This window comes from Manis javanica, chromosome 2 (assembly GCF_040802235.1).
Source record: "Manis javanica isolate MJ-LG chromosome 2, MJ_LKY, whole genome shotgun sequence".
Taxonomy (NCBI): Eukaryota; Metazoa; Chordata; class Mammalia; order Pholidota; family Manidae; genus Manis; species Manis javanica.
Window position 1 is genome coordinate 68,225,984 of NC_133157.1, and position 13,082 is coordinate 68,239,065.

General features: G+C 41.0%; 1 protein-coding gene across 1 annotated transcript in view; it reads right to left on the minus strand.

Annotated features, from left to right (window-relative positions):
• TRPM3 (transient receptor potential cation channel subfamily M member 3) overlaps nucleotides 1-13,082 on the minus strand; it is a 484,965-nt gene that overhangs the window by 158,231 nt on the left and 313,652 nt on the right. The window contains 1 exon segment of the mRNA XM_073228642.1: nucleotides 7,933-8,056. Within this exon segment, the coding sequence (XP_073084743.1) occupies nucleotides 7,933-8,056 (124 nt within the window).

Here is a 13,082-nt window from a genome sequence, read left to right on the forward strand (position 1 = left end):
ATCTTTTTGCCATGTCTATAAACTAACACTACAATTAGCTCTTCAAATTAATTCCCTTTAAATTTTGTATTTGTTTGTAATTAATAGCCATGGTTTTGTATTTTATTATAGTTATTTGTAATACATATGAAAATAAAAACATACCTCTTAAAATAAAAATATTATTTGCATTCCAATGATCTCATATGCAAACAGCATTCCTCACTTTGGGAAACATTAGTGAGGTAACAGGGGTTTCCTGATGGGGGGGAGGTTATGTTCTGGGAGCTGCTCTTGCTGTCAATTGGGATAGAAAAGACTCCTGGTGGTGAGACCAATGGAGGTGAAATGTACAGTCTCTGAGTCACTCCAGTTTATATGAAGACTGTCTTAGAATTAGAACTCAAACTGCCACGCAAATTATTTAGGAAGTCAGCTCTTAAAGGGAATAAAATAATAGAATAATAATATATTTGTTTTATATATTTATGTTTATTATACATTTTATTTATTTTTCTCCATAAACGAAAGTACTTTCTATGTTTTTCTATTGCCTCTAATCCACTGATATTTTTTGGTGATTGTGGCTGAAAAAGATCAGGGGAGTTTTTTTTTTTTGGTTGTGAGAGAGAATCTGAGACCTGGGAAGTGAGGTGGAAAATCAAATGGGCATTTTCTGTACATGTCTGTAGTCTTCCAAATTGGTTTTACTTTTCTGGTGGGCTGAAAGATAGACACAACTGTTGCCCCATGGCTGTGCAGCTCAAATAAACCAAGGAGTGCCACAAGAATTTTGTCTATTATAAGGTGTCATTATATATTATACCTCATCAGATGGAAGGTGGTGGTACTATTATTAGCTCTCCTGGCAAGGAATTGTGTCAATGACATTTCCTTCAAATTCCTTTTTTATTTCAGTGTCTATTTTGTGAGAAGGACTAGGATGAGTTGATCTCTAGTTTTGGGCTTCCAGTTATTCTGATTAAAAATATTATGCTAGAAAAGAATAATTTCAGTGTGCTTGGATACAGAAGTATTGAGTGGTATGGACACTGGGCTTACATTTTCCTTGTAGGGTTACGATGACTGCTACATGGGATGAGAGGGAATTTCAGAAACACGAAACAACAATATATTCTTTTCTTTGCAGGAATCTGGAAGTCTAATAAATAGTAGTTTAGGTTATTCAAAGAGTGAGAGAGAAAATGACTTTAAAGTCATTTTTAACTTGGTCATACCTGATATTTCGAATATGGAATCAGTTGAAATATGATGGGAAGAGCCAAGGCCTTGTAGAAAGATGCTCTTGGGTCACGTTTTGAGGTTGTCACTACCTAGATACATGACTCTGGGCCTGTCACTTAAGTCTCTGAGTCACTGTTTCTCTCTACAAAATGGAGATAGAAATAGTGACCTTAGCACAGTCGACTGTAGTATCAAATAAGATGACACAAAAATGATTTTTGCTAAATACAAAGTGCTATTTAGATATCATTGTCATCATCATGATAAAAGTAGTTATTGAGTACTTATGTTATTTGCATATGTTAACTCATTTAATCCTTATAATTAACTCCATAATATAAATATAATATAAATAATATTATTATCCCAATTTTCTGGAGGAGAAAACAAAGGCATCTAAATATTAAATAATTTGCTCAATGCCATGTTTTAAATGGCAGCTCTGAGGTTTGAACCCAGGCAACCTGACTCTAAAGCCAGCATCGTCTTCCTCCTAGAACGTGGTATTCTAATCTTCTAAAAGAGTTTCAGGATTTCCCCAAATTATCCTGCAACTGTGTGTTGAGAACATTTTTCATGGGGCAATCCTTCTGTATCCTCTTTCCACTATCTCATTTGAAATATTTGGACTTAAATTATGTTAAGATGGTATTCAAATGATCTTAAAAGGAGTTAGGTACAATTCAGCATCTATCTCGAAGGGCAGTTCTACTTCTGCCCAAACTATGTGTGGGAGAAAACTGTTTTTTAAACATGCTATGGGACTCCGCATCTTTCAGCACTTTGGCCTAAACTGCTTTTTTTTCCAGCTCTGAGGGGTTTCTCTTCCTCGTGGCCGTAGGAGGCCCCTGTGCTCGTCTGGTGGCTGGTCAGACAGGGAAGGCGCTGGTCGTTTCCTATCACGTTGGAGGGCACATACATGTTTCCTCCTGCCTGTATTCTATGTCCATTAGGATGGGCAAAGAGGGAAGATGGATCTGAATATGGGAAGACAGGTCACCGAGGTTCAAACTACCTCACTGACAATTGTAGCCAGGACTGGAGAAAAACCAAGGGTAAGAGATGCTATCTGTGCTCATTCTCTGATCAGCTCCTGTAGTTACTCGTAGAATAACTGTGATGATGGCTAAAGTTACCAAGGGCTTCCTGGGAGCCACCCACTCTACAACACATGGGTGTGATTATAACTTCCCTCTTAAAGCTGAGGGTCCTGGGACTTGGTGGAGGTTAAGTGACTTGATGGATGAAGCTGAACTGGGACCCAGATCTGCCTGCCTCTAGAGCTTGCTCCTCATAACCACCACATTAGAATACCTCCCACAGGTCCAGCAACTTAAGCAGATGGCCTGAACCAAATCGAAGTTCATAAACCAAGTCTATGACTCCCTGAGGAGATGTGCCACTGTGTTAGTGGAGATTTTAAGACAATTTATGGATACTGAATATGCATCTCTCCCACTAATGTATATTCAACTGAATATATTCCTTCACTTACTCATCCATGAAACAAAGATTTATTGAATGTCCACTAGTATATGCTCTACTACCAGGCACCATAAGGGATGAATCAACTCAAGGAAAACAGAATAATGAATTAGACACAGACTCTGCTCTTTAGATCTTACTTGGGAAATTAGATACATATATAAATAAGGTATAAATGATAAGAGAGTTATAAGTAAAAGAGCGAAGTGTATTCTGGGGTATGTGTGTGCATGTGTACATGCATATGCATGTATGTGCATGTGTCTGGCAATTGCTTATGGATAAAGAGAAAGCTCTAAACTTGACCAAATGCAGGGAAGTAGGAAATTTTTTACAAATGACTGAGAAATTAAGTTTGGTTAACATGAAGGGTCCGTAAAAAAGCAATGGAGTTTAAGACTGGAACTATAAGCAAAACATAATACTTTACATTCAGAGGAATGATGTAATTGGTTCTGTGCTCCAGCAAGAAGTATCTGGCATTACTATGTAGCTGGACCAGCAAACCACACTTCTGGGTCAAATTTGACCAATGGCCTGTTTTCCTATGGCTAGGAAGCTGAGAATGGTTTTTATATTTTAGGGGTGTTTAAAAACAAATAAACAAACAAAGAAAAATATGTGACAGAGATTGTATGTGGCACACAAAACCTAAAATACTGACCACTGGCTACTTCAAAGAAGAATTTGCCACCCCCTGCAGTGTATAGCATGGATTGTTGGGGGGGATTGGACTAGGGGAGACCAGTTGAGGAGGGACTAACAATAGTGCAGGAGAGGAAGAATAAGGGTGCAGGTGATGGTGTGCAGGGGTTTGGAAATGCAAGAGCTTGGAGGAGGATAAGGCCAGTTATTTGTGCCTTTGGGAGTTATCTCAAAATGATCACTGAAGTCAGAGTAGAGCCAAAAATTGATCTTTGATAAATACCTATCTATAGAGTGGGGAGGAAGAAGAGAAGCTAGCAATGGAAAGGTGAATGAACTATAAGAGAAATGGCAAGGAAATCCAAAAAGAATCTAAAGAGTCTAAAATCATCATTAGAATCCATAGGAAAGTCACTTTGAACAAGAAGGAGGAAGTTGACAGCGTCAAATGCCACAAAAAAGTAACTGAAAAAGGAGGCAAACCCGATGACCTAATGTCGTTGCTTCCTTTTATTGCATTAGCATTACTTGTTATGGCTGTGGCTCTTCCTTGCCTTTAGGTGTCCTCCCCAAGTGGAGAATGTGATGACATGAGATGCTACGGTGTCACCAGCTAGGCCATAACTATGACCTATTTCTTATGTTTAGCTTCTCAGGCTGGGTGTCCATCATCTTACCAAGAAACGTAGATACCAGGGTCCCTCTGAATCTCCCCAAACTACCTTTTCTCTAAGTCTCTATGTCTCTAGACATCCTTGAAAGTTTCTACACTGATGAGGTTTAAGGAAACAGTCTATTTTCATTCTGTACCTCCCAAACTGATGGACTGGGTAGACACACTTAGGAGTCTAGTTGCAATGTTTGCTTCTAGATATTAGAATCTTTATTCCAACAAGACCCAGATATAGGAAAGTAAGAAGGAAGTTCATCTTGCCATAGCATAAAGACTGTGTGAAATGTGCTACAAAAGCCCCCAGAGAGTCAGGAGATTAAAATGTGAACAGTCTAGAACAATGTAAGGATTAGGAAGGGTTATATACTAAAGATGAAGAAACCAAGTGACTTGGCTTTGGGACTGGAATAGAGAAGCAGGACAGAGGAACAGGTAGGTAAGAGGACCCAGGTGAGGGAAATAGATAGCTTGGATTCTTAACTAGGAGGACAAAGAAAACTACTTCAAAATATAAAAGCTTCTGCAGAGGTTATCTCAGGAGGATTATTTCACACTAGTGAATTATACAGAAGCTTGGCAGTTGAGTTTGAGATGAATGAAGTGATGGGGGAAGTGGAGGCAGTTGGTTTGGGAGCACAGAATAGATTTTAAAGTCTTGGGCTTTGGTGCAGTCTCAGTTTGAGCGGATCAAACTGGCATCAGGTGTAGCTGGGAAGAGGTGGCAAGGTGAACAGCACTGGCCCCTGTGAGACCCAGCAGCTGGGAGAGGAGGGCAGCAAGTTGGAGGAGCCATCAGTGTGGAAATGGAAGGTGGTGGACTAGGAGCTGGGCAGGTACCACCCTCCGCCGTGACTTGTTCAGGGCCACACACACCACGGGGCTGACGTTGCTGAGTCCACACTCCTTCCCTACAACCAAAAGCGAATGTATTGGGCCAGCCTGGGGCTGAAGGGTTGGAAGTGGTGACAGAGAAAGGCTTCTGCAGGAGCTTGGCGGGCAGACAGGAGCTGAGTGAGGCGGAAGCAGAGGCCAGGACCTGACACTGTGCTCTGGAACTAAAAGACTCTGTGGTTTCTATACATACGATCAGCCTCAGAGTGCGCCTTGCCCCTTGGGGTCCTCTTTTCCTGCTCCTGATGTTGGTTATGATCAGACCCCTTTGGAGGAAGAAGGGGGTGGAGGAGCACTACATCCTGTCCCTTACATCGGCCCCTAAATTAATATGCTGCAGTGAACAGTTTTGGTGTCTTTAATTTTTATGTTTTCTGGACCACAATGGAACTCAGCTCCCAGGTTGGTTCTCTGAAGGTGACAGGTTTTGAGATGTTGTTCTGACCATGGTGGGCAAGAAGCAGAGGAGAAGTGGATTTATTCAAGAACAACATGAAGGGAGTAGAGAGAGAGTATCCACACAGATGGCTCACCAAGGCATATCTTCCATGAGGCCACACGGCCCAGGTTTCATGAGCTAAACATGCATCCCCAGAGCAGTTTCTGATGACATAAGTTAGTAGGATGCTGGGATGAGAAAGATGTCAGAGTTCTAGAACCACACCCCTCAGCTGAACCTGGCATGGCTTAGACTGGCCTCAGAATATTATATCTCACTTAGTTTGTTCGGGGGATCGACAGAAACTTGAGGCCTGTGGGTGAGGAGGAACTCCACCATGAGCTCCCTTGCGTGTGCGCTCAGCTAAGCAGGCAGTGGGCAGATGCCACCTGGGCTCTCCTGCGGCCTGCGTGGCTCCGCACCCCTCCCAGCCTGTCCCGTCCCGGCTCCCTTCCTACGTGAGGTGGGAGAAAGACAGTGCTCACTTCAGCTCCTCCTCCTTTTTAAAGATTCTAGTACTGTCCATGCTCATACACAGTCCCTCAAAAATGGAAATTATTTTAATTACTTGTATGATTTTAAGAATCCTAACGAATGCCTACCCAGATGTGGAGATAAAGACAGTTTCTTTCTTGTGAAGATCACATTGCCTTAGACTGCAGTGAGTGCTGCCTCACATTTCTTGCAATAAATATTTCACACTAAAATGCAGCTGACTTTTTCAGTAGGGGCCATGATTATGTGACATGTCAGTTATCAGGCAGAATCCCAGGGAACAGCCTTATGAAACGCTCAGAGAAACACATTCAGCCTCATTTGGTTTTACGACTTCCAACTGGTTCCTCGGATTTAATCCTAACTGCCTTTCTAGGAAATTTGCAGGACTGCTGAAATGCACAGCTCTGGTAAGTTTTCACAGTCAGCGTTGGCCTTAAGCACTGGAAAATCATTAGGACTCAAGAGAAAACCCACACTATGACAGGCATGCGGGAGCTCAGAGTTTCACAGGCCTCCTTGCGGGCAGAGGAAGCCTTTGAGCTGAAATGCCTTGAGCAACCACATCTGAGATGGGAGAATGCCAGCGGCATTTTTGGGGTTGATAGAGGCTCTCCTGGGGCACCACCTGCACTGGGAGGTGATGACTGTGAGCTGCACCTGCAGCACTGGACTGCCTGCAGGTACGGATGCCCAGGGATTAGTGTCCCAGTCTCCTCACCCTCACTGCTTCCCCCCAAAACCTGGAAGCTACTGTAGGCTTCTCATAAAGGTCGCATGAATGCTTTCCGGAGATGGGTCTTGCTTACTGGAATCAAGTCCTCTTTTTCTAAATGTTTGGCTTCTCAAACTCAGAAATTGCCTCCCTCCTTCCTTTCTGGAAGTCTCAGGGACCCCCTGTGTGTGCCAGCCACTGTCCCAGGCTTAGGGACACCACCATGAACAGGAGGGCTCCAAGCCATGCCTTGAGGAACTTGCCGTCTAACAGGGGATCTGGTTGAAGGCAAATCGCTCCAGGTCCTCCCATCACTATGTACCTCCCTTGGGGCTGAGCCTTTTAGGGTGTGGCCCTGGTGCCCCTCTGAGGCAGAAGTGCCCCCAGTGTCCTCAGAGAGAACCATTCAAGGATGCCCACACAGATTTGAGATTGTCCAAAACCTGAGTGAGGACACTGCTCAGGTTTAAATTGCTCCTTCACCTCCCCTGTCAGCAGGCTGGTTCAAATGACCTTTGAGAATAGTCTCCACTTCCCAGACGCCTGCTGGGGATCTACCCAGAGTGGGCAATTTACTACATTTGCTTCAATGAGACAATTTCTGAATAGAAACATTTCCCAGAGATTAAATACCACTAACACTCGTTTTGAATCCTACTTCCTTACTTACTAGTCAAGTGAGTGTGCCTTTACGCATCTGTAAGGTAAGGATAATAATCGTACCTCTCTCAACAGGACAGCTGCAAAGATTACAGGAGTTTGTCCAGTCTGCCTGGCATACAGCAAGTGCTTCTCAAGTGTCAGCTCATATTATCTCCGTTCACCCAAACAGAAGGGCCCTAAGTCTACACCACACTTGTTAAGACACTTTTCCCAGATGTGAGAAATATTTCAGTAGCTATTGGAGGACACTTCAGACACCACAGAAGTTGCCAGCATTCCTGAGGAAGTTTCTCCATTTTCCGCCTGGACCCGGTGTCATTAAGATATCTGACAACAAACACATCAGTGATTCACTGTTCTCAAGCAAAGGGCATCCCCAAACCTAAGAAAGGAACAACTGAAGCACTTCCAGGAGGAGACCTGTTTTCTCCTCTCAATTCCTTTGGCTGAGGCAATGAGAAGCATTTGGGTGAGCTTCCATAGGAAGTGATGCTAAAACCCTGCGGCACACGCTTCATTAAATCTGGGCAGAGACAACAGTGTCTGAGCTCCTGAGGGAAGCAAACTACAGGAGCCCATGGAGGCAGGAAGGCTGGGAGCTTGGCTAGAAATAAAAAGCAGTTGGTCGGTGATTCAAGAAAAAGCTTCAAGAGAGGGGACGTGGAGAGGGCGCTGCACCCGTGGGGAACCCCACTCACGTACCAATTCCTTCTTCTTCATGCACTCCATGAGGATGATGAACAGGTGCTGAGCCTGGGTCCGAGTGTATGTGAAAGTCTTCTGGATGGTCACCAAGAGCTGGTCCCTCAAAGATTCATTTATGAGTCTGCAATTAGAACCAGTGTCAAACACAGGTCAGCCCAGCTCCTGCTCAGTGCCTGTTTGGAGAATATCATAGAACACAACAAAGCATTAGGAGAATTTACTTTAGCTAGGAGATACATCTTCCTGTATTTTCCTAACAAAAGCTATTTTGACGGCAATCACTTTAAAAAGCAGTGCATTTAAAAATAAACCCATTTCAATGTCTCAGAACCTAAAAGAGTAAGAAGACTTAGTTCTTTTTTTGTCTCTCTTTTTCTTTCTTTCATATGGCACGTGTCTAATATTCTCTTTCCTTAAGTGCTGTTTATCAAAGAATGCCTTAATTAATCATTAGCATTTTGGTTAACATTTATTATATTACTTATCTGAAGTGATTTCAATTGATCTCTAATTGTAGAAGGAAAGGTTGTATCTCAGTAATGGATTTTTGAGCATCAGTGAGGAGAAACAGGACTTACGTTTCCTCTAAAATCATTCCATGTAGGTGATAGCTTATCTGGACTAGCATTCAGGTCATCTTTATTTATGCCAAGCTTTTGCTGTGTAATAGCCAACAAGAGTCTGACCCACAAAGAGGTATGATGCTGAGCATGTTATTAAAAGATTAATAGTTCTCATACTATAGAAGAATGAATAAAAGCAAAGGAGGTGCATCATTTCCAATCAATGCTGTATGATCTCTTGAATTTGGACCAATCATAATCAACTTTTAACTCCTCTCTCACCAGCCTGGAGGGAACTGGGATATCTCTACTAGCCATCAAGTGTCAGGAAATAAAATAAATATTGTTTATTATTAACAATAACTGTTCAAAATCAGGAAGACAAAAACTGCTTTCAAAGGCCAGTGACTAAATTATCATAATGTCTAGTATTTTATAATTTACAATTTTTTTCACAGTTGAAATATTAGCAACTCCTATATAAAATAGTACAATATAATTATTACCTCATGTGGTGCTTACTAGAACCTTATAGGCAAAAAATTTGTATACCTTAAAAGGGAGAATATTTTAGCCAGAAAGAGCCGGATGCTTAAGTTCACTCAGCAAATAAGTGCTGGAGCCAGAACCCAGTCCTTCCGATTCCTTGCTCAGTACTCTTTCTACTACACCATGGTGCCTCTGAGCCCTCTTGCCCCACAGGAAGGTCTATATCATGAACATACACTTTTAGAAAAAGAGAATGGTCTACATCAAGTTGAAAAATGATACCAGATCCTCTCAATATTGCTAAATTATCCTGGAGGATTTGGTGGCTTTAGGTGTGGACCGGTCTGAAACCATTCATTCATTCATTCAAAAATTGCTTAGTGTTTTCTATTTTGTGCCAGATACTACAGTGTCTGCTAGGGCTACAGGGATAGATGAGACATATACACTCCAGATGATGAGACTTCAGTGAGTTTACACCAGTGGAGTAGAAAGACATGAACCAGCAATTCAATTGTGATTGACAGTGGTAAAGAAGTGGAGAAGCTTGTGACTATTGAACATAATCTCATCTAGGGGCTTCAGGGAAAACTTCTCTGAGGAAATGCTGCTTTATCTGAGACTTGAAGGATGAAGGAGCATTAGTATGGTGTGTGTGGGGCTGGGTTGGGTAAGAGCATTCTTGGCAGACAAAGCAGCATGAACAGGCCTAGTTCAGAGAAAATAAAAGGTCAGCATGGCTGGAGCACAGAGAACAAAAGATAGAGTGGGACCAGATGGGCTGCAGAAGGAGTGAGCAAGGACGAGATGGTGAGGAACTTTCAAGATAGTGGTAGAGATTTTGGATTCTATAAATCCTCAGGCAATGAGAAGAGATTGAAGGATTTAAGTTGGAGAGTATGATTACATTCGTGTTGCCAATTAATTTTCTCAAAGAGTCAAGATATGGGCACTCATACCTGGGCATGTGTCTACTTGATAGGTAACCCATGTTGGATGGGTCTAAAGAGTTTTGCAATATCAAGTGTATGTAAATGCTGTGCATTATCAGCAACAGAAGAGACTCCCCTGATTAGCCACTTGATAGGTACAATCATTCATCTGTAGGTGTTTCACTTTGACAACTCAAATTTTTTTTCCCATTACCAACCATCTGCAATGAAATCCCAGTTCCCTGAGGTCATTAACTGTTTGAGGGATCTGCCACTTGTATCCAGTCTGTCACTTTGTGAAAATTGATGAATGACATGCAACTTGGCTGATTGTGGGCTTTAGCAGTTAGGAGAGCTGAGACACTAAGCCTCTTGTATCTTGTAGCCTTGTTTTGCACCTGACTGAAGTTGTGGCTTTGGGTAAATCATTAAATTCTTACTCAGAACCATGGCATTCTACTTCTAGAAGTACAAGGATTCTCTAAGTCAGTGTTTCTAAAGCATGGGATGCCTGTCACTGATGGAGCAGAGATGGGTTTAGATGGAACAAAAGTGATTTGGTCCTTCCAAAGCATTGTTACACTCTTTAAACATTAAATAACTGTTATTCCTGGTTTAATTCTTTTCCCATTTTCCTGAATGCATCAAAAGGACCATATCGTTTATAACACTTCCTCATTTTTAACAGCTCACAGACATTTGCAAATCTCCCCTTTTTGAGCAAGAAATAACAGTTATTAAGTCCCAATGCTTTTTGCAGAGAGTTTAAAAACATTGTTTTAGAAAAGATCCTGTATAACATTTGATGCATTCATAGTGCATAATGGTTTATGACACACAATGGGCTACAGAGATAATCTCATTTGATTTCCATAACAATCTGTGAGAGAAGCAGATATTAATTCCATGTTGCAAAAGAGGAGACTGTGGCCCAAAGAGATTAAATGATTTGTGCAAAGTCACATAGTTTGAGGATCTCAGTGTGGGGCTGAGTCTATTGAATTCAGCCTTTCTTCCATTGGGCTGCTTTTCCTGTTTAATCTATCAATATGTCTTTCAATTTCCTAATAATCTGCATGGTAGGTAGAAATTTAAGTGTATTTGTTGTAGAAAACTGCCTTCCCTTTTTATTATATTCAGAAACATCTGAAGGAAATCAGATGAGTTTGGAGAAGATCAGAAACTGGTAAATAAGGACAATGGCGAAGTGCATTTAGTACACTGAAGATTGTATTTGCTTGTAATTTTTCACAAGTATTTGCTACATTGAACTAGATGTTTTCCATTTGGTGCAAAGCCTTCCTCTGTCTTCACCAGGGACCCTTTCTTATTTTGTGGCCATATTCCACTCTGGGAATTCCATAATGGAAAGCCTGCTTTGTTAAAATTATTGCTTCCTTAGATTTTCCCATTTTTTTTTCTGTCCAACACTGTTATGCTTTCAAAATCTTTACTGTGATATTTAACCATCCACAAAAATAGAAATAAGCTCATTTTAGATTTCTTTTTATGGAATTAGAACAGTGATTGAAAATTTCTTGACATCAAAACATGGTCATAGTATTATGTAAAATTTTAGTTCTAGAACTGTGTCTTTGACAGAGCAGTGGGTATTTATGGAAACTGTTCATTTGTAGCTCCATATGTACCAATGCTATTTTTGGTACACCTCAAATTAGAAGGTTTTCTGATTTAGGAAGTGTAGTTATTGAAGTCAGGGAAAATCTCTATACGATGGCATTTATTTTTCCATTGAAATGCTGTATTTGTTATCTGGAGCTTTTTAAGGTGAGTCATAGAGTTATTTGAAATAGGCCAGCATTCCTCAGTGCTCAGAGGAATCAGCAAAACTTCCCCCAGTTTGTTATTAGTATTCTGCTACAACAAATGCTAGCAATACAACCCACATATTCACACTTTTCTCAGAATGAGTTTAATTACCTGCAGTATCAGAGTTTTGTTTCTACACTTAAAACTTAGAAAATGCGTTTGGAATTCAATGGGACTTGAATAGCTAAACTTAGGTTAATGGCTTTTGAGGAGAGAAGCCCTTCTCATGCCCTCCACAGATGCTATTAATTAATTCAGCTACCCTATGAGAACATTTTACTTATGCAAATATAAAAGATGCTTAATAATACCATAATTTAGTACTTAGAAGGCATCATTTCCCACAGAGTCTCTGGTGCTCTCAAGAAAAATGCAATTCTATCATTTGCTTAAAACCAGAGCAAAATAGTAAATGTAACTTTAAGGACATAGAAAGATTACATGTCTCACCTAAGATCACAGAAAATGGTAGTTTTCTCTTTTTGTTCCCCTTCTCTTTCTTCTTCTTCAGTAAAATTTACTCCTTCCTCCCAAATGCCATGACTCTTCCTGGGCAGGCAGGATGGCTTTGTGAATAAAAGCCCCATGGCCACCTGGGCCACGCTCTCTGGAGTTGAGCTGTTGCTTTCCTACTATGTGATCTTGTGCAAGTCATTTAGTTTTCCCATGTCATGTGTTCCACATGTAAAATGAGAATTACAAGAGTATTTATCTCATAGACTTGTGAATATTAAATGAATTTATCTTTGTACAGGGCTTAGAAAAGTGCCTGATGCATAGCGAATCCTACGTGAGCATTTGCTACTATTAAACACAGTTCTACAACACCCTTGCTCACTGACGTTCCTCTACTTTCTCAGAGTTACTTCTCTAGCCTATCAGAGGCCCAAAGTTACTTTTAATGAACTAAAAGTCAAACATATTTTGTTCAACTATTAGGAACCCTAAAAGCAGCTGTTGAGATTAGTCAGGCTTTATGTTAAACTCACACTTAACTGGAACTGACTGATGTTGATGGTTTTTAGAAAACACTAGTTGGATAGAAAGTGGGAGAAGATGTTAATGGAACACGGAAAAGTGACCAATAGATGGAATGGGATGGGTAGGAAATTACTTTGCCTAACTCTTTGATGAGGATCAACTCTAGATACAAATGGCCTCTATCTGCTAAGGCCTATGAGAAATAGTACCTCTGACCTTGTTTTAGTATCAATTCTAGAAAAGTTGTCCACCTGGGCTTTTCCAGAAGGTTCCATCTAGCTAGCGTATGAGATAGAACAGTCTTAAAGAAGCTGCCTATAATTGGGAAGGATGCACACAGCTTGATGGTATA